We start from the raw sequence: 25,150 nt of genomic DNA, 5'->3' as shown, positions 1-25,150 counted from the left end.
CATTTACTGGAAGCTCTATAGTACTGTAGCCAAATAATTGTTTCATGCCTGAGCTTAAGCCATGAATGCTGATATGATCTTCTACCATAGTGGGTGAAGGGTAGTGTCTTGATAACTCTGATATGTTTCCAAAATACACACTTTGCATTGTGGTCTCTACTTAATAATCACTGAAAGGGCTTCTGCTTGCATTTTATTTCAATTCCTAACACAGGTATACAAGCTATTTATAATAGCCAATTATAATATAATTATAATAGCCAACATTATAGGCTTGTTGTTTCATAATATCAGGTATGAATCAATTTCACCACTGAACAATGTTTTATAATGTCTGCCATTATAAGTGCATGTAAAGGATCATTAAGAATAAAAATATCAATGCTCCAAGCACAACTTCACCAATTATTCAATTCAGTCCTCATTTCTCTGATCATAATGTAACTGAGAAAAAGGTGGTATCACTAGAAATAGAGTAATAGAGATGTACAGCACAGAAACAGACCCTTCGGTACAACTCATCCATGCCGACCAGTTATCCTAACCCAATCTAATCTCACTTGCCAGCATTTGGCCCATATCCCTCCAAACCCTTCCTATCCATATACCCATCCAGGTGCTTTTCAAATGTTGCAATTGTACTAGCCTCCATCACTTCCTCTGGCAGCTCATTCCATACACTTACCACCCTCTGCATGAAAACATTGCCCCTTAGGTCCCTTTTATATCTTTCTCCTGTCACCCTAAACTTACACCCTCCAGTTCTGGACTCCCCACCCTGGGGAAAAGATTTTTTTCTATTTATCCTATCCATGCTCCTCATGATTTTGTGAACCTCTATAAGGTCACCCCTCAGCCTCCAACGCTCCAGGGAAAACAGCCACAGCCTATTCAACCTCTCCCTATAGCTCAAATCATCCAACTCTGGCAACATTGTTGTAAATCTTTTCTGAACCCTTTCAAGTTTCACAACATTTTTCCAGTTGGAAGGAGACCAGAATTGCATGCAATATTCCAAAAGTGGCCTAACCAATGCCCTGTGCAGCCACAACATGACCTCCCAACTCCTGTAATTCTACTTTCAAGGAGCTATGAACTTGCATTCCAAGTTCTCTTTGTTCAGAAACACTTTCTAGGACATTACCGTTAAGTGTATAAGTCCTACTAAGATTTGCTTTCCCAAAATGCAGCACCTCGCATTTATCTAAATTAAACTCCATCTGTCACTCCTCAGCCCATTGGCCCATCTGATCAAGATCCCGTTGTAATCTGAGGTAACCTTCTTCGCTGTCTACTACATCTCCAATCTTGGTGTCATCTGCAAACTTACTAATTATACCTCTTATGGTCACACCAAAAGCATTTATATAAATGATGAAAATTAATGGACCCAGCACCGATCCTTGTGGCACTCCACTGGTCACTGTGAATGAAAACCATGATTATTCAACCATAATGTCTCTTTGATAGTGAAGAACTGTAGCTTTTAAAGCTTCTGATTAAGTAAACATTGGGTCTGATTCAAAGGAAAAGATCTTGTGATACTTCAGAATTATTTCACGCTCAGTAAGAGATTATATATCAGAGCAAGCAAACCTGTACCATTTCAGATTGGTTAAATTTCATTTGTTGATGATTCAGTGTTCAGTAAACATGTAACTTACTTATGTCTCATTCTTTAAAAGAGATGATTCTCTTTATTTGAATGGATCGACAATCTACATAATTTAAAACAAAGCAGTATCACAGCTTCAAGTTTCTGCTATTACATAATAGTTATACTACTTATACATGAATTTATATTGAAATTTAAGTCCCGGGTCTATAATGACTCAAAACTTAGTTATATACCTACAAGCTGAATGCATGATTTATGTTGTGTTCTGTCTTCAGTAGGTACCACAAAGGTTGAATCTTACCTGAGGATCACAGAGTGAACTAAACATATGAAAAAGGAACATGAGTAGGCCACTCGGCCCTTCAAACCTGGTCCGCCATTCAATAAGATGTTGGTTGATCTGATTTTAACTTCAACTCTATGTTCCTACATATGCCTGATGTTCTTCCATCAAATGAAGAATCCATCTACATCTACCTTAAAAATATTTGAAAATTCTGCATCTACCGCCTTTTGGGAAAGGGAATTCTAAAGAACCTTAATCCTCCGAGATTAAAAAAATACTCAATCTCTGCTTTAAATGTCAGGAGTCACACGACACCAATTTTTAGGGCAACAGCTTTATTTGAAATCACATGGTTTCAGAGAACTGCTCCTTCGTCAGGTGAAGTGAGGAAAGGCATCACGTGGGAACACCACTTCCCCACATAGATGGCAGATACTCATGTGACTCGTCTAACGTTGTCTACTACCTCATACACGACAGGCAAGGATGCCCCAAGGCACAGTAGATTGATGAGACCATACAGATACTATGACAACAGATGAATGAACTCAGCGCAAAAATCACAAGACAGGAATGTTCCTCCCAGTTGGGGAACACTTCAGTGATCAAAGACATTCAGCTTTCGATCTTCGGGTAAGCGTCCTTCAAGGCAACCTACTTTTGAGATACACAGCAACGCAGAATCACTGAGCAGAAACTGATAGCCAAGCTTCATACCCATGAACATAGCCTCAATGGGTACATGTCGCGTTACATGTCGTACCATTCTGTATCTGTTAAATCTTCCTTACTGTCCTTACTTGTTATGATCTCTCTACCTTAGTTTGTACAGTTTTGTTACTTTGGTCAGACCCTCAGCATGCAACTCTTACACCTATTGTATATTCCAGCCATTTGGTTTGTCTCCAGCACTATCTTATCTTTAATTTTTTTGTAAGTATCTCCCTGCCTCAATTAATCAGATTATAGGTCATTCCTTTACTTGTTATTCAGCTGTTGACACGTTACTTGTCTGACACTTGATCACCTGTAGAGACTTTATATTCAGCCTGCCAACACTCCACTCACACCATTTTTATGATCTTTTGATCTCTCTGCCTTTAAAATGTGTGCCTATGTGCTTATCTTCACTTCACCTGATGAAGGAGCAGCGCTCTCAAAGTTTGTGATTTCACATAAGCCAGTTGGACTAAAAACTGGTGTCATGTGACTTCTGACCTTATCTATCCCAGTTCAACACCAGCACCTTCACATCACTGCTTTAAATGGGCACCTCATTATTTTGACCCCTATTTCTGGATTCTCCCACAAGAGGAAACATCCTTTCCATATCCATCTGGTCAAGTTGCCCCAGGATCTTATATGTTTCAATTAAGTCACCTCTGACTCTTCTAAACTCCAGAGGACACAGGCTTGGCCTGTCCAACCCTTCTTCAAAGTCAACCCACTCATTCCAAGTATTAATCTAGTGAAATGTTTCCAATACATTAACATAATTCTGTAGGTTTGGTGACCATTGTAGTCTGACCAGTACCCTACACAACTGAAGGATAATCTTCCTAATCTTACATTCAATTCCCCTCACAATAAAACATAATATTCAGATTACTTGCTGCACCTGCGTACTAGCCTTCTGTGATTCATGCACGAGGACACACAGAACTCTCGGAACCTCCAAGCTCTGCAACTTCTTACCATTTAGATAATATGCTTTTTTATTCTTTCTGCCAAAATGGATAATTCCATACTTTATTTGCCACATTGTTGCCTCATCATTTAGGCTATCCACATTGCCTCGTAGGCTCTTTATGCCTCTTCACAATCATTTGAAACATTCAAGTAATAAATAGCAAATACACAATGCAGAAAGAATACATTGTCCAGTTAAAAGGTCAACAAATCTGTAATATCTAATGAAATTATGTCTGACTATTAACTGGCTTTACAGTTATTAATGTCCAGCCAAATTGAGATGGGATTACTATTCGTTAATTTAGCAACGTCTCCTAACTGATCAATATATCATCACAATGATGTCAGCCAATTTCAGCATCAATTCTAAAACCATAGGAATCAAAAGGTTCCATGGTTACAATTTAAAGGAATATATCAAGATTATTAATCACTTCATAAAAAGAACATCTGATGGATATTGTTCAGATTTGTCAAGTAAATTAACAGTCACTGTTTTGTATTTCTACAAACTGAAGGAACAGCAATAAATTTCCAAGTCAGAATGGTGAGTGGCTTGGAGAGGAACCTGCAGGTGATGGATTCCCATCTATCTGATGTCTTTGTCCTTCTAGATGGTAGTGGTCATGGGTATGGAAGGTGCTATCCAAGGAACCTAGGAGAACTTTTGCAGTACATCCTCTGGATAGTACCCACTGCTGGTACTAAACAAGGATTTATGGACGTGATGATAGTCAAGCGGACTGCTTAATCTGGATGGTGTCAAGCTTCTGCGGTGTTGTTGCAGCTCCACCCATCCAGGCAACTGGGGAGTATTCCAAACACTCTTGAATTGTGTCTTGTAGATGCTGGACAGGATTTGGGAGTTACTCACTGCAGATTTCCTGTCTAACCTGCTGTTGTAGCCACTTTATTTCATATGGCAAGCCCAGTTGAGTTTCTAGTCATGGAAACACCCTGGATGTTAATATTGGGAGATTTGGTGATGGTAACAGCGATGATAATCTGATTGAATTTTACACTCAGTTTGAGGGTGAGGAGAGTGAATCTGAGATTATCTTTTGAAAATTAAATAAGGTCAATGTTAGATCAGTGCAATCTAAAGTGAATTGGCAAATAACGTTAAAGGATAATTAAATATAGATGCAGTTGAAGATATTTAAGGGAATATTTTAAAATACAAAGGAGAGATACATTCCAACTGTATGAAAAATTCCAAGGGACAGATCTGCCATCCATGGCCAACTAGAAAGGCTAAAGCTAGTATCAAACTTAAAGAAAAAAGGCATATGATTGTCCTGGCAGGTGGCAGGTCAGAAGTTTGAAAAGATTATATTAAGAAAGGCTAAACAATAGTGAAAAGTGAAGATTAAAATATGAGATAAATTTAGCTGAGAATATAAAAAAGTAACATTCCTGTAAAATATTTAAAAAGATATAATTATTTTAGAAGCTGTCCAGAGAAGGTTCAATTGTTTCATTCTTGGAATGAAAGTGTTAATTTATGAAGAAAGGTTGAAAACATTAAGCCTACATTAGATGGAGTTTAGGGTACTAGGAGGCTCTTATTAAAATATACAAGATACTGCGGAAACTTATTAAAGTGATGTAATACTGGGAAGAGTAGCCAATAGAAACATTTTTCAGTCTACAATCAGATGGCTAAGAGTTGAACCAAACAAGTGCAGGCCCACTGAAATGAACAGAGGAAAGGTGTTCAAGTAGAATCATGCAAATAATAATCCCAAGGGTTGCAGAGAGGATAAAGGAGGCCAAGACACAAGGATGATGGAAGTAAGTTTGATGAGTTAATTGGCTGTATTAACTAAAGTGTAAGTGTTAATTGTTCTTATGCAACATAATCACACAAATAGAAGAGAAAATAACATAAAAATATAAATGTACATTTTTAACCAGACTTGGGGTTAGTTATTTAAACTGGTTAAATTTAGTCCTTCTGTTCCAGGTAATGAAGTTCACTTCACAGAGTACAAATGGGGAAATGAGGTGTGGAAGACAGCACACCTCACTCTCTGATCTTCACTCCTATTATTTGAGGTATCAGTTATGAGCAGAGTCTCCAAAAACATATCAGGTGTTCTTCTGTGTCACATGGAGAAAAACAAGGGAATTTAACATTTTCAATTTGAGTAGGGCAACAAATATCTTAGAATCGTAAATTTAGAATCTATGTTTTTTAAACAACAAAGGAATATATCAAATCTATAATAACTAAGTTGATATATTTAATAAAGATGAACACAACAGCAATTATTAAAAGCTGAATTAATGCTTTATCTATTTAGAATAGGATATTCAATATTACCTTCGGTGTACAAAAGAAGATAATTGCTTGATATCTGCGGAATTCCCTGTAGTCTTGCCATGCAGTACACAACCCCCTTCTGCTTAACACTAGGTTTATGAATAACAAATCCTTGTTTTGCATCATAACTAATAACTGATCCATCAACAGGAAGCTCTTGAGGAGGGATCTCTCGATGCAGTGTGACATTAGCCAAAGGTGTGCTCACACGACAAGGGATCACTGAAGGTCCTTCAGGCCGAAGGTAGATAATATCAAAGTAATTGGTTGATGGCACAAATAATTCAGATGTATCTGAAAAAACGAATAATAAACAAGAACAAATTGATTTATGGGAAACATGCAATTAGTTTACCTGTTGTAATTGCTCTAAAACTGTCACCTGTTTAAATTGGCTATTTTTATCCTGAAATTGGAAGGTTTAAGGGAAATAAACAAAGTGGTTCTTTGTGAAATACTGATCACAGGTCTGAACATCCCATGCAGCAGGGGTTAGCATGTGTGAAACCCTCAACAGGACAAGTCTGGAAGAACACAAATACATCCAAAACTGGAAAATAAAAGCTGTTTCTGACTAGAAGTAAAATTGAAAAACACTTATTAGATAAATGATCATACTTACATTTTCAATTTGAAGATGATAAAGCAAAATAGTTCAAACCTTTTACAGGAAGATCAATTAAAACAACAGCAAAAAGGAAGGCTGTGTTGGAAAAGGATCATTAAAGACAATATATCAGGTAATGACAAAGAAGGTAGAAATATTCACTAAATATTTCATTTTGCTTAATACCAGTGAGTTGGAACATGTTGACATGACATTGAATGGAATACATGAGCTACAAGAAAGTGCATTTAAAATAAGAGCTTGTGTTAAACAAACTAAACAAGCTCAAAAAGGATGGTCTGTATGAATTGTACCCACTTATTTTAAGATAATCTAGGTAAGAGATAGCAGAGACATTATTACAAACAAGGCCTGGGAGAATGGGGTGAAAATGGTGCTCAGCACTAGGGCACAAATGAGCTCATGATGGGTGCTGCGCTCTTGGGATAAGTGCCATTCTTAATTTCATATTCTCCTGGAGCAAGAGCCTAAATTCAAGTGGTCATTTATCCTGACAATCAGGGTCACTCTGGGTGATGTAGTCTATATTAGCCTAGGCTGTCATCTCTCTACTGTGCAGATGCTAACCATCCACATTTCCATGTGCTGTTTTCAGTGCACAGGTAATGCGCTTGGGGCTAGCTAAAAAAAACTAGGGATTAAACTAAGAATAGTAAAACCCTGAAAATCGGAGAGACAATGGTATATATATTTGCAGATCTCTGAAGGTAATGGGGAAGTGGATAAGTTGGTTGAGAAGGTAGATGGGACATTTGCTTTTATTAGCATAGAACACAGCAGCAAGGAAGTATGCTGGGACTGTATAAAATGCTGGTCAGCATGTAGTTCTACTGCCACATTATACGAAGAATGTAATTGCACTAGAGAGAGTGCAGAGCAGATTTACCAAGGCGCTGTCCAGGCTGGAAGATCTGAGATATATATAGGGTTTAGATAGGCTAGAACTGGTTTCCTAGAAGCAGCCAAGGTTGGAAAGGGACCTGACTGAAGTGTATAAGATTATGAGGGACACTGATAAGATGGATAGGAAGGCACGTTTTCATTAGTTGAGCAGTCAATAATTGTTGATGGGGTAGGTAAGAAGTTGAAGGCGAGAAGGAGTTGAGGGGAAATTCTAAAGGGTAGTGGGATCTGGAGCGCACTGACTGAAAGGATGGTTGTGTCAGAAACTCTTGTAGCATTTATGGAGTATTTAAATGTCCACTTTCTTTGGCATACACTCCAGAGATATGGGACGAAAACTGGAAATGGATTAGTGTAGTCAGATCTTTGCTGACTGACATAAACACATAGGCTGAATGGGCTGTAAATGTTGATGAGTGCAATATGAATGACTAAGTTCTATGACTGTCTGACAAAACCATGGTTGTAAAATATATCATCAAACCTGGCCTCAAATGGACAGCATAAAAGCAACAAGTTTAGCTAATCCAATACAAAACTAGTTAACCCCACTTTGACATTAGTGAAGGAGTCTCCACCATAACTATGGTTCCCAATTCAGGGCATCCAAAGGATGTGGTTTGGTTTCAGAAACAGGAGGGGCACTAGGGCCCATTATTGTTCTCCCTTGGCTTGACTACATGTACTTAATTGTTAATTTGCAAAATTAAGTATGTTGAACCAGAAAGCTGGTTGATAGTTAATGCAATCCTTATATTTAAGAAGTGTGGGAAAAACGCACACAGGAAAGTATAGAGTAATCTGTTTAACACCAGAGATAGGAAAATTTATGGAATTCTTACTACAGGAGACAATAGAATAATATCTAGAAGCAAAAAAAAAAGGAATGATCGGAATGGTAGTACAGAACATTTCTGTAAAGAGAGACAGAATGCTGAAGCTTTTGAATTACACATAACAGGACAAATGCCAAATTTCAAATGATCACAACAATCGATACTACAGGCATAAGGAGATCTGATTGGTTAGCCAAGGCATTGCCATGAAGAAAGCAACTCCTAGCCTCGCAAAGGACCCAAATAATTGAAAAAATGTGCAAGGTTTGAACTCATTCCCTTTGTTGAGAACATCTAAAGGGAAGGTAAGGGTGTGGTTGAGTAAATGAAGAAATGGTGATTGGAATGCCATAGGCCAGACTGTTGGACTTTTGGCCATATTGTTGTAAGTGAATTGAGAGACAGTTATTTTTCCCACAGGAAAACACAGAAGTAAGTAAGCTTGAAACAGAGAAGAGAGATGCAGGTGGAGTGTGATATAAGGAAGTGATCAGAAATGAATTTATTTGTAATTGAAATGATAGGAGCAACATGGCTGTCTGCAATGGCTGAGTCAAAGAAGTGCTTAGAAAAATTGGTTGGGAGACTTACATGAAGGGAGTGATAAAGGGAAGATAAGTGGCAGTAAACCCAGAACACAGATAGCTGATGGGTATGGCAATCAAGTCATTAAGTGGATGTGTTTCTGGGACATGGGTTCAAATCATGCTATGACAGATAGTGAAATTCGAATTCAATAACATCTGGAATTAGAAACTAGACTGCTGGTGACCATATAACCAATTTCAATTGCTTTAAAAACTCATCTTGTTCGCTAATGTCCTTTATGGAAAGAAATTTGTCACCCTGAGCTGATCTGGCTTACATAGGACTCCAAAACCCACAGTGATATGGTTGACTCTTAACTGCCCTGTACAGTGGCCTAGTAATTTCCTTGAGCCCATGTGCAACTAAGGATAGGCAGAAAATGCTGGTCTTGCCATCAGTATGTATATCCGATACAAAAGAAAATCTAACCTCATTCTGCATTAAATTTTATTTAACTTTTGGGGAAAAAAGTCAAAGAGAAATGGAACATATGGGGAGAAATTCCTTTGTGCAGTGCCATTTCGATATCTCTGAAGAACAGCAGCAGGCTGTTTGGGTATTATCCCATGCACTGTTTGCTGTAAATATTGTGTCCTCTTATTTTTCTCTATTTTTAATGGCAAAATAACTATTTTAAAACCAAAGATTGCTGGAGGATTGCTGCATGATTTTAAAGCAAGGAACCTAACACATGTAAATACTGTTCATGCAGTGTTACGCAGTGTCTGAGTATAGTTTACAGAGTTGCTGAAACTGAAGGGTTGTGTAGAAATCAAGCTTTGGTTGGTTACAAATGACAGAATGGTCTAAGGTCTGGTGACCACTTATCAACAATAAAGACATCTGCCTACCAACAATAATAGGATTGGGTCTCAGATAGTTGAACAGCTTGAGGCTGTGAACAACACTGTAGCTTTCAGAGGTCTCTTTGTTTTCTGCAATAAAGACTACTTTAAACTTGAAGAAAACCAATTTGTTTTCCCTTCAGCAGTTGCTACAAGTTATGACTTTTAATTAATAAGTCTGTAATGTTTTGTAAGCGTGAACCAGACACCCTGTACTTTTCACAAAACAGTGAAAACATCCAGAGAAGAAGGACTGACAAGCATTATTCTAATTAGCACAAGAACCATGTTGGTAAGAGAAACTCTAGTTGATTCCTCTTAATATTCAATGGGATTATCATTGCTGAATCCCACACTACTAAAATCATTCACAAGTGATTGGGTGGGGGTAGAATTACTACAGGCTGGAAATCAAACTCAACCATGCATAAAAATACGTGGATTTTGAGGCTAGGAATTCAGTGTTAACAGCATCTCCAGCAATTTCCTCTTCACTGTTCTGATTTGAAAATTTATTGCAATTTATTTAATGTCACTGGATTAAAATCCTGGAACTCAGAGAGTCATAGAGATGTACAGCATGAAAACAGAACCTTCAGTCCAACTCACCCATGCCGACCAGCTATCCTAAATTAATCTAGTCCGATTTGCCAGCACTTGGCCTATATCTCTCTAAACCCTTCCTATTCATATACCTTCTAAATATTGTAATTGTACCAGCCTTCACCACTTCCTCCAGCAGCTCAGTCCATACACACACCACCCTCTGTATGAAAACATTGCCCCTTAGGTCCTTTTTCAATCTTTCCCCTCTCACCTTAAACCAATGCCTTCTAGGTCTGGACTCCCCTACTCTGGGAAAAAGACGCTCTATCTATGCCCCTCATGATTTTATAAATTTCTATAACATCATCCCTCAGCATCTGATGCTGCAAGAAAACAGCCCCAGCCTATTCAGCCTCTCCCTATAGCTTAAATCCTCCAACTCTAGCAACATTCTTGTCCATCATTTCTGCACCCTTTAACAGCATCTTTCCAATATCAGGGAGATCAGAATTGAATGGAGTATTCCAAAAGTGGCCCAACCAAAGTCCTGTACAGCCACAACATAACATTCCAACTTCTATACTCAATATACTGACCAATAAAGGCATGCTTTCTTCACTACCCTCTCTACCTGTAACACCACCTATAAGGAACTATGAACCCACACCCCAAGGTCTCTTTGTTCAGCAATGCTTCACTGTACCCTGCCTTGAGTTGCCTTCCCAAAATGCAGTACCTCACATTTATCTAAATAAAAGTACATCAGCCACTCCAAGGCCCATTTGCCCATCTGATTAACGTCCTGTTGCACTCAGAAATAGCCTTCTTCACTGTCCACTACATCACTAATTTTGGTGTCATCTGCAAACTTGCTAATAATTCCTCCTGTATTCACATTCAAATTATTTATATAAATGACAAAAAGCAGTGAACCCAATCCTTGTGACACAGTGTTGGTCATAGGTCTCCAATCCAAAAAAACAACCCTTCATCACTACGCCATATGAACTTCTGTAATCCAAGGTTTTGGCTGACCACAACCTTATCAAGGGCAAAATAAAACAGGAAATGTTGCTCAGCCATAGGTTACAGAAGATATAATTACAAAGGATCCAAAGAGCACGTGAAAAAAATTGTTAGAAAAAGTAGCAGATCTGAGGATTGGGAGCACTGTAGAATGCATCAAGTGAGGTCAATAAAGATTATTCATTAAGGGAAAATAACATATGAGAACACATGCAGGAAACAAAAAAAAACTGACTGTAAAAGCTTTAGACATATGTAAAGAGAAAAAGATTACTGAAAAAAAATGTAGGTTGGTTGTAGTCAAAAATGAAAAAAATTATAATGGGGAACAAAGAAATGGCAGAAGAATGGAGCACATATTTTGATTTTGTCATCACAAAAGAGGGCCCAAGTAATTGCCTAGAAATGTTAGGAAACCAACGGTCTAGTGAGAGGGAAGAATTTAAGAAAATCATTATTTTACCAAGGATGCAGGACTGTCATATGAGAAGAGATTGGTTCGACTAGGCCTATGTTTACCAAAGTTAAGAATAACGAGAATGAATTCAAGACCATGAGACATAGGAACAGAAATTAGGCCAATCAGCCCATCTGGCCTGCTCCACCATTACATCGTAGCTGATAAGTTTCTCAACCCCATTTGCCAGCATTCACCCCATAACCCTTGATCCCCTTGACAATCAAGAATCTATCTATTTCCATCTCAAATATACTCAGTGACCTGGCCTCCACAGCCTTCTGTGGCAGTGAATTCCATAGATTCACCACTCTCTGGCTGAAGATATTTCTCCTTATCTCCGTTCTAAAATGTCTTCCCTTTACTCTAAGGCTGTGCCCTCGGGTTCTAGTCTCTCCTACCAATGGAAACATCTTACCAACATCCACTCTGTCTGGGCCATTCAGTATTCTGTAAGTTTCAATTAGATCTCCCCTCATCCTTCTAAGATCCATCGAGTACAGGCCCAGAGTCCTCAAACGTTCCCCATATGTTAAGCTTTTCATTCCTAGGACCATTCTTGTGAGTCTCCTTTGAACTTGCTCTAGGGCTAGTACATTCTTCCTGAGAAATGGGGTCCAAAACTTGGTAAAATTCCCTAAATGTGGTCTGATTAGAGGCTTATAGAGCCTTAGAAGTACATCCCTGCTTTTATATTTGAGTCCTCTCTAAATAAATGCCAACAATGCTTCCAAACTACTGACTCAACCTGCAAGGTTACCTTGAGAGAATCCTGGTCAAGAGCTCTCAAGTCTCTTTGTACTTCAGATTTCTGAATTTTCTCCCTATTTAAAAAATAGTCTATGCTTCTACTCCTTTTACCAAAGTGCATGACCTCACAATTTCCCATGTTGTATTCCATCTGCCACTTCTTTACCTACAATCCTAACCTGTCCAAATTCTTCCACAGCCTCCCCATCTCTTCAATGTTACCTGTCCCTCTACCTATCTTTATATTGTCTGCAAACTTAGCCAGAATGCCCTCAGTTCCTTCATCAAAATCGTTCGTGTATAAAGTGTAAAGTTGTGGTCCCAACACTGACTCTTGCGGAACATCACTTGTCACGAGCTAACAAGAAAAGGCAGATTAGACGCAGAGAGGATGTTTCCTTTGGTTGGGGGAGACTAAATCCAAAGGTCAGAATATTAGGATACTGAGGAGGCTATTTAGGAATGAGATATGGAAATATTTCTCTACTCAAAAGGTGGTCATAATGTGGAACTTGCTATCACAGAAAGCTATAGAAGCCTACTTGATGAGTTTATATTCAAGAAAGAGAGTAATTTTTATTAGATATTAAAGGCATGGCAGGGTACTGAGAGAATGCAAGAATATGGCATTGAGATAGAGGACAAGTCATAATCATGCTGAATGGCTGAGAAGGCTGGATGGATCACATGGCCTACTCCTGCTTTTAGTTTCTCTGCTTCTAATTAGGAATAGGCAACAAATGCTACTTTTGTAGTAATGCCGAGATCCCATGAAACTAAAATAAAATAAATCAATGCAGCCTTAAGAAGGAGTACATGATACAAAATACCTCCTAGGGTCGTACTGAAATTTGTAGTGGGAGAGAAGATGATAGAGTATTTATTTTTATGAATGCATATGCCTCATACACTGTAGTGCACATAGGAAATTACAACACACCATGTTATAGGCTTCTCTCACATGATTTATCTGTAGTGCTCCCAGCACGAGTCTTTGCTCTTGAACAGGCAATTAGAAAGTTCAATAAACAAAGGACTTTAGTACTGAAAGAGGACAACAAATCTTGTAAGGTCTGGGAGTTTCATGGAGTGGAATTGTACTGGTCTGTATGTTATTGTTTATGGGAATTACTGCATATATATCCTGGTAATTTAATATTGAATCTCTGGTATGATTATGAATGAAGCAAGACTGCAGACAGATGAATTCAAATGTATGGAATCAGAAAAGCAAGTGATCTCTACATCGTAAGCTTATCTGACAGCTTGCAGTTTCTGGATCATTGAGAGAATGAGACAGCACACTAAGACTGCTTAGAGGGCAATGAGCTCATTAAAAGAGACTCAGGTTTTAAAGGACACAATGACAATTCTACAGCAAGGAACATGAGAATTAGCTGTAGTGAAAATAGAATAAATAACCAACATCAAAATGATCACTTGCTAAACTCCTGTGGAATCAGCAGAATTTTAAACTGCGATTGGCCTTGGCACATCTAGGATAGGGACAGAAAAATGGTCATGTTGAGAAAATTGGCGATGCTTGACTGCTATTCAGTGGCCCCTCTGAGATTGTATGTTGTAACAGAAAACATGCAGGCTGTGGTACCTCCAGGATCAGACAGCCTGACAGTGTCAAGGTTCACAGTGAGTTGAATAATTACCCTTGCTGCTGTACCATTTTATTTTATAACAATTATTTAGGCAAGATACGAACGTATGGCTAACATTAATAGAATATATCCCAACATGTCTTTTGGACAGGAGGGCAGGGAAGAAAACCAGTAAGAAAGGACATCTCAATGCCAAGCTGTCATGTTAACAATAGATCATCGTAATTTACTTGTATCTGCATAATACAAAAGTATCAACTTACATTTATTTCATGCTTTGGACATAGTATAAAATCCCAAGAAACTACACAGAAGCACAGTTTGTCAAATACTGTCACTGAGTAAAAGATGGAGAATATTAGAACAGATTATGAAAAGCATGGTCAAATTAAGGAGAAAGAGATAAACAGATAGCAAAGGTGAGAGATAATGTCCTGCTTCTGAGTTAGAGACTCCAGGTTCATGTCTCACCTCAGGACATGATGGCCAAGGGAGGCGAGGTCATAATGTGACAGGTTAAGTGTCAACCTGTAAATCCTTCTAATGCACACAAACAGCAGAAACAGTAAGATTCACAGTCAGCCTTCTGATAAAAAGAAAGTTAGGGCCCCCACTGTTACTATCCAAAGGGGTGGCACAGTGGCTAGCACTGCTGCCTCACAGCACCAGGGTCCCAGGTTCAATTCCAGCCTTGGGTGACTGTCCTGTGTCTGTGCGGGTTTCCTCCGGGTGTTCTGGTTTCCTCCCACAGTCCAAAGATGCTTGGGTCAGGTGAATTGGCCATGCTAAATTACACCATAGTGTTAGGTGCATTAGTCAGAGGGAAATGGGTCTGGGTAGGTTACTCTTCAGAGGGTAGGTGTGGACTTGTTGGGCCAAAGGGCCTGTTTCCACCCTGTAGGGAATCCAAGCTTCAGACTACATGTTAAAAGTGAATTTTGCCAAAGGAACTTGAGGCTCCTTAAGCGAACCATAAAACACCATCATAATTTCCATTACACTGCCTCATGTGGTACCACATTGCTAAGTTATTATTTCCTACTTTTACACCATACTTTTGATAGTCTATTTAATAAGGACAGAAATTGAATTTAAGAACCATATACTTCAATGGGAACAGGTTACCTGCCACAAAGATATATGTTTTGCCCATTCTCAGGTCATCTTTGTTACACTCCAGCCCATCACAGAGTATCACCCAGCAGCTGTATTCTCCGGAGTCTGCAGCTCTTGTATTGGTAACTGTTAGTTGGCTGTACTTTTGCTGTTGTACAATACTGAGAAAAAAAATAGTTTTCACTTTTTATGACCAGGTGAGGAGTGAGAATCAGCTCCTCTCTTATTAAACCCCTCTCGGGCTATTAAGTCACAACAAAGACTTTTATTTAATTCTTCTGGCACATAGTTATCACACTTAAATTAAAATATTCTATAGAAAATAAAGGAACCAATTATTAAAGTATTTTTCAGTGACAGACAAAGAATGTTACTACTACTAACCCGAAGAAAAGGTATGGTAAAACATCAAACACACACAAAAAACTGAAGTATTAGTTTTAAGACAGGAAAGGTGTCTGATACCAACAAGAAAATAAAAGTAAATGTGGATTAAATGTTTTAGAGTCATTGAAACCTGAATTCATGACTGCATAGTTGTCTTGTTTTCTCATTACTAATGAAGTTTGAAAAGTCCTGGAGTTCTTGGTAAATGGCTGTTTTTCCAAATTGCTTTTACATCAGGTGCTGCTTTCAGCTGATTCTGGTACAGGGAGAGTGAGAGAGAACAATCCTTGGTTCTGTTGTTATTAATCCATTGTTCATTTTCTCTTTGTACTACCAACCAACCAACGGAAATTTGTTTTTTTTTATGCCAGAGTCTATTTCCAGTCTTTCTAAGCTGAATACTCTGCAGTCAACTTTTCATCTCCCAATATGAGAAGCCATCATACATTTCCAGGTGATCATTGCACCCGTTTAGGTCAGTACTTGACTCCTTTGTGACAATACTATGGCTTTAAGAGGTGTATTTTGTGCTTTATCCTTATTAAGAAAGGTTGAGACTCCAAAGCCAATGAACAGCTTGTGAAGCCTTTGGGTTATATTTTAAAGTTGGAACAATAGAAGTCGCCTGAATGGGTGAGGCCAAGCTCCCAGAGAACCAGAACTAATAGTTTTAGCTATCTGCAGTTGCTGGGGCTTGAAGCTGGATGTGGAAGCTCTTATTCTCTCTCCCTGTTACAACTAAAAGCTAGGGTTCTGTTCCCACTGCTAGAATTGCATATGCGACAATCTATTTTACTGAATGTGTTTTTGCCAATGGTGTGTTTATGGGATGTACAATGTCGAAACAGTTAATTAATAGTAATTAATATATATATTATTTTGTTAAGCATTTTGACAGAGTTGCAGTTAAGCCAATTCTTTTCCTTGTGTTTTGTTTACATTTTAACTGTAGTGTAAAAATAAAGTGTGTTTTGCTTAAATTCAAGCAGTTTAACCAATTGAATTATATCTGGAGCACAACACCTTACACTTACCTTTAAATCAGAAAAAGTTAGAGTCTAGGCTATCTTCTTGATACATTTTGAGGGGGTTTGGTCAGGTTCATAATAATTTTAAAAATCACTTTCAGATTTTTAGGACATCAAGATGATAAGTAGCTTGGAGGGGAACTTGCAAAAGGTGGTGTTCCCATGTATTGCTTGCCCTTGTCTTTCTAGATGGAAGTGATTGTTGGTTTCTGAGATGCTGTCTGAACAGCCATGGTGAACTAGTGCAGTGTTCCTTGTAGATGGTACACACTACTGCTACTGAGCATCCGAGGTGCAGGAAATAGATATGGTGCTAGTCAAGTGGACTGCTTTAACCTACATGGTATCAAGTTTCTTGAGTGTTGTTGAAGCTGCACCCATCCAAGCAAGTGGGGAATATTCTATCACACGTTTGATTTGAGCCTTGTAAATGGTAGACAGGCTTTGTGAAGTCAGGAGGTGAGTTACTCACTACAGGATTCCCAGCTTCTGACCTATTATTGTGGGCACTCTTGTTCATACAGCTAGTCCAGTTCATTTTTTAGTCAATGGTAACCCCCAGGATGTTGATAGTTGGAGATTCAGTGATGATAATGTCGCTGAAAGTCAAGGGATGATGGTTAGATTGCTTGGCAAGTGAATATTACTTGCCACTTTTCAGCCTAAGTCATGACATTGTCCAGGTCTTGCTGCATTTGAACATGAACTGCTTCAGTATCTGAGGAGTACTTAACTGTGCTGAACATTGTGCAATCCTCAAATTAACATTCTCAGTTCTGATTTTACGATGGAGGAAATGTCACTGATGGAGCAGTTGAAGATGGTCGGGCCTCAGACATCACCCTGAGGAACTCCTGCAGAGATGTCCTGGAGCTGAGATGACTGACCTCCAACAACCACAAACATCTTCCTTTGTGCTTGGTATGACTCTAACCTGTGGAGAATTTTTTCCCCTGATTCCCATTGGGTCTAGTGTTGCTAGAGCTCCCTGATGCCACACTCAATGGAACATTGTTAAATGTTATTGTTCTTCATTCTATTGCTATATCAAAGAAAGGCTTTTCACATTTATATTAAATATCTCTGTTTCCTTCAAAAATTGTAAAATAAGAAAAGATAAAACCTGCCATGGAACAGTTTTTTGTTTGCTTAAAATTTGTGCTATTACATTATTTTCCAGTTTTAGTGAATTCCCAGTGAGTTTTGACAAACTGCCAACACTTGCAACAAAATTAATTTTCAGAGAAGTTTGTTGCCATCTCCAAAATTTAATCCCATGAAATTGCAGAACAATAGTTCAACTGTACAACCTACATAGTCAGGAGAAAGTGAGGGCTGCAGATGCTGGAGATCAGAGTTGAAAAGTTTCGCATTGGAAAAGCACAGCAGGTCAGGCAGCATCCAAGGAACAGGAGAATTGACGTTTTGGGCGTAAGCCCTTCGTCAGGAATGAAGTGTTGATGAAGAGCTTATGCCCGAAACATCGATTCTCCTGTTTCTCGGATGTTGTCTGACCTACTGTGCTTTTCCAGTGCCACACTTTTCGATTCTCAACCTACATAGTCAAGCAACTGCATTGTATCTGTGATGATATCCCGACATTTCAAATAGTGGGTCTACTGATATCACTCAGGCCCTGCTAAATGTAATGACCATTTTGAAAATTGTTTCCCAGTGTCAGCTGGCCAGTTGAGGGGTGAAGGGATGTAGGTTATCGGGACAGTGCAGTGTGACTGTGACATGTCAAGCTGTAGGTCACAAGGGGATAGATGGAAGGTATTATGGAATGAGTGTTGGGGGTGGAAAAAGCAAGAGTAGAAAATGTTTATGGATATGATTGCAGGTCAGGAACAGCATCTTGAATGGTGTAACATGAAGGACAGCATTGGCTGGGGAAGGCATTAAGAGAACCTTGGGGAGGAGACACCCTCCAATCACAGGGTTGGTTTACCAGACAGGTCACTATTGGAAAGGAAGATAAATGCAGAAGACGCTGAAAATATCCCACATCTATGAAGAGTTAATGGATTGAACTTTCTCATCAGTATAAAGACCAATTGCTAGGACAGAAGAGCAAACCTGGGCAGAGTTTACTGGAGGTTAAGAAACTAAAGGCGGGAGCAGCATTTGGTTGAGGATGATGGACCATCTTTCAGTACAGCAAATTCAAACACAGGTGGCCAATGTTGAGGCTGTAGGACATGTAGAGAGGAAGGTGCGCTCTTTATTTGTGACACATACAGGTGTCCCTAATGCTATGAAAATGTCAGTGGCAATGGGAAATGGCCCTTAATTGGGCAATCATTTGGCACGATTGACATCCAAGTGTACAGTCACTGATGCTACCAATGTTGCCACTGCTCGTAATTTACTGGGATGATGAGAAGGCATAAAGCTCCCCACCTCCCTCCCCGCCTACCTTCTTGGGCTTGGTCAATTTCAATTCAATGTTTCAGCTCTGCATTTCTGCAAAATTAACTGTATTTCTTTTGCCATAGTACTGCTTGACCTCTGTGTATTTCCAATTTATATTTCAGATTTATATTTATCTATAATTCAAATTTCCACATGCCGTTTACCTGAACCTGGAGTGGTTTGAGCTGTTGAGGTAAGGTGGATAAGTCCAGCCGATATTATTCCCTTTACAACGCAGCTCAATAGGTTGCCCTGAGGCGAGGATTAATGTCTCTGCTGGTTTCTGGAAGTGGCCTTTATCTAAAACCTGTGTCATGATGAAGGTCGGCTTTAAGTCTTTGTCTAGGAACACCCTCTCCTTTCTTGGTTTTCGACTTTTTAGTTTAAATTTCTTATGTATTACTCTGATTTTATTCTGTCCAACTGCTTTTTGTTTATTTTTTTCATTCCGTTGTGCGATCCTTTTCTCCTTCCTTTGACAATCCCCTAATAAGAAAATATTAAGCATTTTCATAAAGAAGACAAAACAATAAAATCTTACTGAAATTGTTACACAAGCAATATACAGTTTCAGAAATGAATGAAGACCATTGAATGCTTCAGTAATATTTAATTGCGAAATTGCAAAACACTGAGGTTCAGAGGGATTTGAGTATCCTCATACATGAATCACGAAAACTTAGTATGCAGATACAAGTGATTAGGAACACAAATAAAATGTGATTGTTTCTTTAAGGGAATGGAATACAAAGTTAGGAATCTTTTGCCGCAGTGGTATGTTGATGAGACCACTGGGGTTTATGTATAGGTTTGGACTCCTTATTTAAGAAAAGATATGAATGCTTTAGAAGCAGTTTAGAGAAGTTTCATTCAACTGATATCTGGAATTGTGGGTTATCTAATGAGGAAAGGTGGACAGGCTGGGTGTTTAAAAGAATGAATAGTGATAGTATTGAAACATAACACATTGAAGGGACTTGAGAGGGTGAATACTAAAAGGATGTTTCCCGTTTTAAGTGAATGACCATGAATTAGGGGGTGCAATTTAAAATTAAGAGTTCTCCTATTTAAGACAGCGATAAGAACATTTTCTCTCAGAGGGTCAAGAATCTTTCGAAGTTTCTTCCCTAGAGAGCACTGAGGGCAGGGTAATTTAAAGCAAAGGTAGAAGGATTCTTGATAAACAAGGGGGCGGAAGGTTATTGGAGCTCGATGGAATTCAGAGTAGGTAGAGCAGACCCCTTCTGCACCCTCACAAATGTACTCACATCCTTCCCAAAGTTTAGAGCCCAGAACTGTAGACAATACTCCAGCTGAGGTCTAATGTATATCTTACTTAAGTTCATCATAACCTCCTGCTCATGTACTCTTTGCTCTTATTTATAAAGCATAGAATTATACCCTTCATTTATATTATCTCTCCACGTTATTTTGTATCAAAGTACAAAAGAACTTCACATTTCCAAAACCAGAGGTCACAATTTAAGGATATGGGGCAGGTAATTTAAGATTAAAATGAGATTATTCACAAAGGGAGCAGTGAGCCTGTGGAATTTTCTGCAACAGAAAAGCAGTTGAGATCAAATCATTGAATGTTTTCAAGAATGAGTTAAACATAGTTCTTAGGGCTGAATAGATCAAAGTGTATGAGCAGAAAGTGGGAACAGGGTACAGGCTTATATGACCAACCACATCATATTGAAAAATAGAGCAGGCTCTCAGCACTGAATAGCCTATTTCTGTTCCCATTTTTTACATTTCTATGTTTCTATCTCATATTTCTCTGACACGAACTTCAACTGCCACCTATATGCCCTCCAACGACATTTCAATGTCCTTACAAATTTCTATGCTGTCCTTCTCAAAGTTTACAGTGCTCCCACTTTCAATATCCTTACTACATATTTGAAACAATTCCAAGTACAGACGAGATGTGGAGATGCCAGTGTTGGACAGAGGTGTACAAAGTTAAAAATCACACAACACCAGGTTATAGTCCAACAGGTTGAATTGGAAGCACTAGCTTTCAGAGCGCTGCTCCTTCATCAGGTGGTTGTGGAGTACACAATTGTAAAACACAGAATTTATAGCAAAAGTTTACAGTGTGATATAACTGAAATTATACATTGAAAAAAGTTACATTCTCAGGTTAACTTTAACAATTTATTATCAGCTAAGATAATATGATGAAGGTATGCTGCTGTCTGTGTCATAATGTTTAGATTGATTCAAATCTAAAAAATTAATTAACAGAGTCTTACCATGGATTCATGCAGTTGTTGAAAAAAGTACAATGTAACTCTGCAAGTACAAATTCACCCCACAAATGCATATGTGTATGTGTGCATGTGGATTTGTGAGTGTGTGTTTGTCTTGGGTGGAGGGTTGTGAGTGACTGTGAGAGAGAGTATATGTGTTTGTGTGAGTGTAAAGGGGTCTAAGTCTGTGAGACGGTGCATGTGGGAGTGTGTGTGTCTGTAGGAGTGTCTGTGTGTGTGTGTGGCTGGGATGGGGGATTATGAGTGTCTATGAGAGAGAGTGTATATGTGTGTGTGAGTGTAAAGGGGTCTAAATCTGTGAGAGGGTGCATATTTGCGTGTGGGAGTGTGTGTGTATGGCTGGGGTGGGGACTATGAGTGTCTATAAGAGAGAGTGTATATGTTTGTGTGAATGTAAAGGGGTCTAAGTCTGTGAGAGGATGCATGTGGGAGTGTGTGTGTTTGTATGAGTGTTTGTGTGTGTGTCTGTGTATAGGAATGTCTGTGTGTGCATGTGTAGGAGTGTGTGTGTGTGTAAAAGTGTCTGTTTGTGTGTATAGTGCAATGGTGGTCACCTGTAGTGTGACATGAACCTAAGGTCCTGGTTGAGGCCCTCCCTATGGGTACCGAACTTAGCTATCAGCCTCTGCTCGGCCACTTTTCACTGCTGCCTATCCTGAAGTCCGTCTTGGAGGATGGTCACCCGAAGGTCCAACATCGAATCTCCTGGACCGCTGAAGTGTTCTCCAACTGGGAGGGAACAGTCCTGTCTGTTGATTGTTGTGCGGTGCCCATTCATCCGTTGTCGTAGCCTCTGCTCAGTTTCACCAATGTACCATGCCTCAGGGCATCCTTACCTGCAAGGTATAAGATAGACAATGTTGGCTGAGTCACATGAGTACCTGCCATGTACAAGGTGGGAGGTGTCCCCACGTGTAATGGTGGTTCCGTGTCCACACTCTGACACATCTTGCAGCATCTACCGTGACAAGGTTGTATGGAGTTGTCATGAAAGCCACGCAGCTTGCTATGAGCAATGATCTGTTTGAGGGTTGGTGGTTGCTTAAAGGCGAGCAGTGGTGTGGGGAAGGTCTTGGCGAGGTGCTTATTCTTATTGATAATGTGTTGCAGGCCGCGAAGAACATGGCCTAGTTATTTGGCTCCTGGGAAGTACTGGATAACGAAGGGTACCCTGTCGGTTGCAGCACTTGTCTGGTTCCTGAGGAGGTCATTACGGTTCCTTGCTGTGGCATGTCGGAACTGGCGGTTGATGAGTTGAGCATCTTACCCCATTTTTATGAGGGCATCCTTGAGTACTTCCAAGTGCCCGTCACGTTCCTCCTCATCTGAACAGATCCAGTGTAAGCGTGGGGCTGGTCCATAGGGAATGGCTGTTTTAAAATGTTTTGGGTGGAAGCTGGAGAAGTGTAGCATTGTGAGGTTGTCGGTGGGTTTGTGGTAGAGTGTGGTGCTGAGGTCCCCATCCTTGATGGAGATGTACGTGTTCAAGAATGAGACAGATAGTAGAGAGTAGTCCATGGTGAGTTTGAGGTGAGATAAAATTTGTTGATATCACTATGTAGTTTTATCAGTGACTCCTCGCCATGGATCCAGAAGAAAATATCATCACTGTACCTAGTGTATAGTGTTGGTTGGAGGTCCTGCGTACAGAAGAAGTCTTGTTCAAATCTGTGCATGAAGATGTTGTCATATTGGATGCACATTTGGTCCCCGTGGTTGTTCCATGTGTCTGGATGAAGAACTGGTTGTCAAAGGTGAAGAGGCTACGGCAACGGATGAATGGGCACCGCACAACAATCAACAGACAGGAGTGTTCCCTCTCAGTTGGAGAACACTTCAGTGGTCCAGGACATTCATACTCGGACCTTTGGATGACCATCCTCCAAGGTGGACATAGGACAAGCAGTAGCGAAACGTGGCCGAGCAGAGGCTGATTGCTAAGTTCGGTACCCATAGAGAGGGCCTCAACCGGGACCCTGGGTTCATGTCACACTACAGGTGACCACCATTGCACTATACACACACACACACAGAGGCACTCCTACACACAGACATGCCCACAGATATTCACACACACTCACACAGGCACACTCTCACGGACTTAGACCCCTTTACACTCACACACACACACATATACACTCTCTCTCACAGACATTCACAACCCCTCACCCCAGACACATATACACACACACAAGCCTACATGCACACATACACGTATGTGCTTGTGGGGTGAATTAGTACTTGCAGAGTTACATTGTACTTTGCTCAAAAACTGCAAGAATCCATGTAAGACTCCGTTAATTCACGTTTTGGATTAGAATCAGTCTAAACATTATGCACAGACAACAGCACACAGGGGTCTAACACCTTCAACACATTATCTTGGCTGATAATAAATTGTTAAAGTTAACCTGAGAATGTAACTTTTAAAAAAACTTTTGTGATTTACATATGAAAGAAGTTAAACTAACATGGCCATTCTAACAGATGAGAGACTTAACAAACCATCGAGATATTTTTCAATGTATAATTTCAGTTACATCACACTGTAAACTTTTGTTATAGATTCTGTGTCTTACAATTGTGTCCTCCACAATCACCTGATGAAGGAGCGGTGCTCCGAAAGCTAGTGCTTCCAAGTACAGACAAGGAGGGCTAACAGGTTCATGTAAGATATTTTCAATCTGGTTTAACACCAGTTGGAGACCGTCGACCATAAACATCATGCAGGCTGAAGTTTAAAAGTTTCTCTTTGGAAGGGCTTCTCTCGGAGGTTCAGCCACAACCTGATTCTCTATTTACACTACAGTCCTGCGTCACTATGCTGTGATACAGAAACCACTGCTTTGGCAGCAAAGTTGCACCGCGACCTCACGTTTTGCTCTCCTTGTTTCTAACATCTGAAATCCCCCAACGGAATTCCCTGGCAATTAGTTTTGAGATATCTATCCTTTGCATACATGTAAATCCAGATGTGCAGCTGCGCCATACATCAGGACAACCCCCCAACCCCCTTCACCCCCCTCCTCTCTCTGTCTCTGTGAACCTCAGAGATGAATGGATATAACTGGGAGGAACCAGTTTCATTGGGCGCCCACACCATTCTACCTGGCACTACACATATGCGAAAAACAACGTTCAAACGCATTTGGATAATGCTCATTGATTAGTATTTTGATGTCAGAAGAAAATATTTAACATTTCAATCAGAAGTCCGGGGGGGGGGGGGGGGGGGAGAAACAGACCGAGAGAGCCTAAAGTCAAAGTGAAACACGTCGACACCTTTTCGCCTGTGAAACAGCGACGGTGTCACTTACCCATCTGTAAAAGTAATTCGCAGAAAAACACAAACAGCAAAACGACATAAAACTTCATTTTACAACGTTTCTCAGACGCGAATACTCTGTTAGGAAAGGATATTCTACGGATGTTTGTTTCTCTCGGAATGGTTAACTTTCTGGTAAGAGGCTAGCAGGCTACCTCCGGAGAGTTTAGCTGTTTGGTAAAAGCCCACAGTCTGGAAATGGTTGGGATTTTTCAATACGTGTTGAATTACAAATCAGATTAATCGGAATAAGATGCTTTTCAAGTCGAGTGAAAGATTTTCCATTCTGCAAGAAGGCTGACCTCTATGGGAAACACAATGCTATAGCTAAAAGAGACTGCAGCGTTAACTAACTATAGCTGTAACATTCACAACTATCTACAATACACAGTGCGGTACAATAGATATCAATGCAACATGCAAATGCTAGAATAGTAATACAGAGTGACCATCAATACATACCTCTGATATCCAGTTTTTTTTTAA

The 25,150-nt window shown here is 39.6% G+C and overlaps 1 protein-coding gene across 1 annotated transcript in view; it reads right to left on the bottom strand.

The window, feature by feature from the left end:
- Window positions 1-24,933, bottom strand: part of pdgfrl (platelet-derived growth factor receptor-like) — a 30,485-nt gene extending 5,552 nt beyond the window's left edge. Inside the window, exons 1-4 of the mRNA XM_043690050.2 lie at window positions 24,657-24,933; window positions 19,225-19,546; window positions 15,240-15,391; window positions 5,923-6,216 (exon numbers count right to left, since the gene is read on the bottom strand). Coding sequence (XP_043545985.1) covers window positions 5,923-6,216; window positions 15,240-15,391; window positions 19,225-19,546; window positions 24,657-24,714 — 826 coding nt within the window. The 5' untranslated portion in view covers window positions 24,715-24,933. The remainder of the gene's footprint in view (window positions 1-5,922; window positions 6,217-15,239; window positions 15,392-19,224; window positions 19,547-24,656) is intronic.
- Window positions 24,934-25,150: the final 217 nt, after the last annotated feature.

This window comes from Chiloscyllium plagiosum, unplaced genomic scaffold (assembly GCF_037043375.1).
Source record: "Chiloscyllium plagiosum isolate Xiang-an unplaced genomic scaffold, Cpla_swu_hap1 HiC_scaffold_1, whole genome shotgun sequence".
Classification (NCBI taxonomy): domain Eukaryota; kingdom Metazoa; phylum Chordata; class Chondrichthyes; order Orectolobiformes; family Hemiscylliidae; genus Chiloscyllium; species Chiloscyllium plagiosum.
Note: the sequence above shows the minus strand (reverse complement) of the source record. Positions and strands in the feature narration are given on the sequence as shown.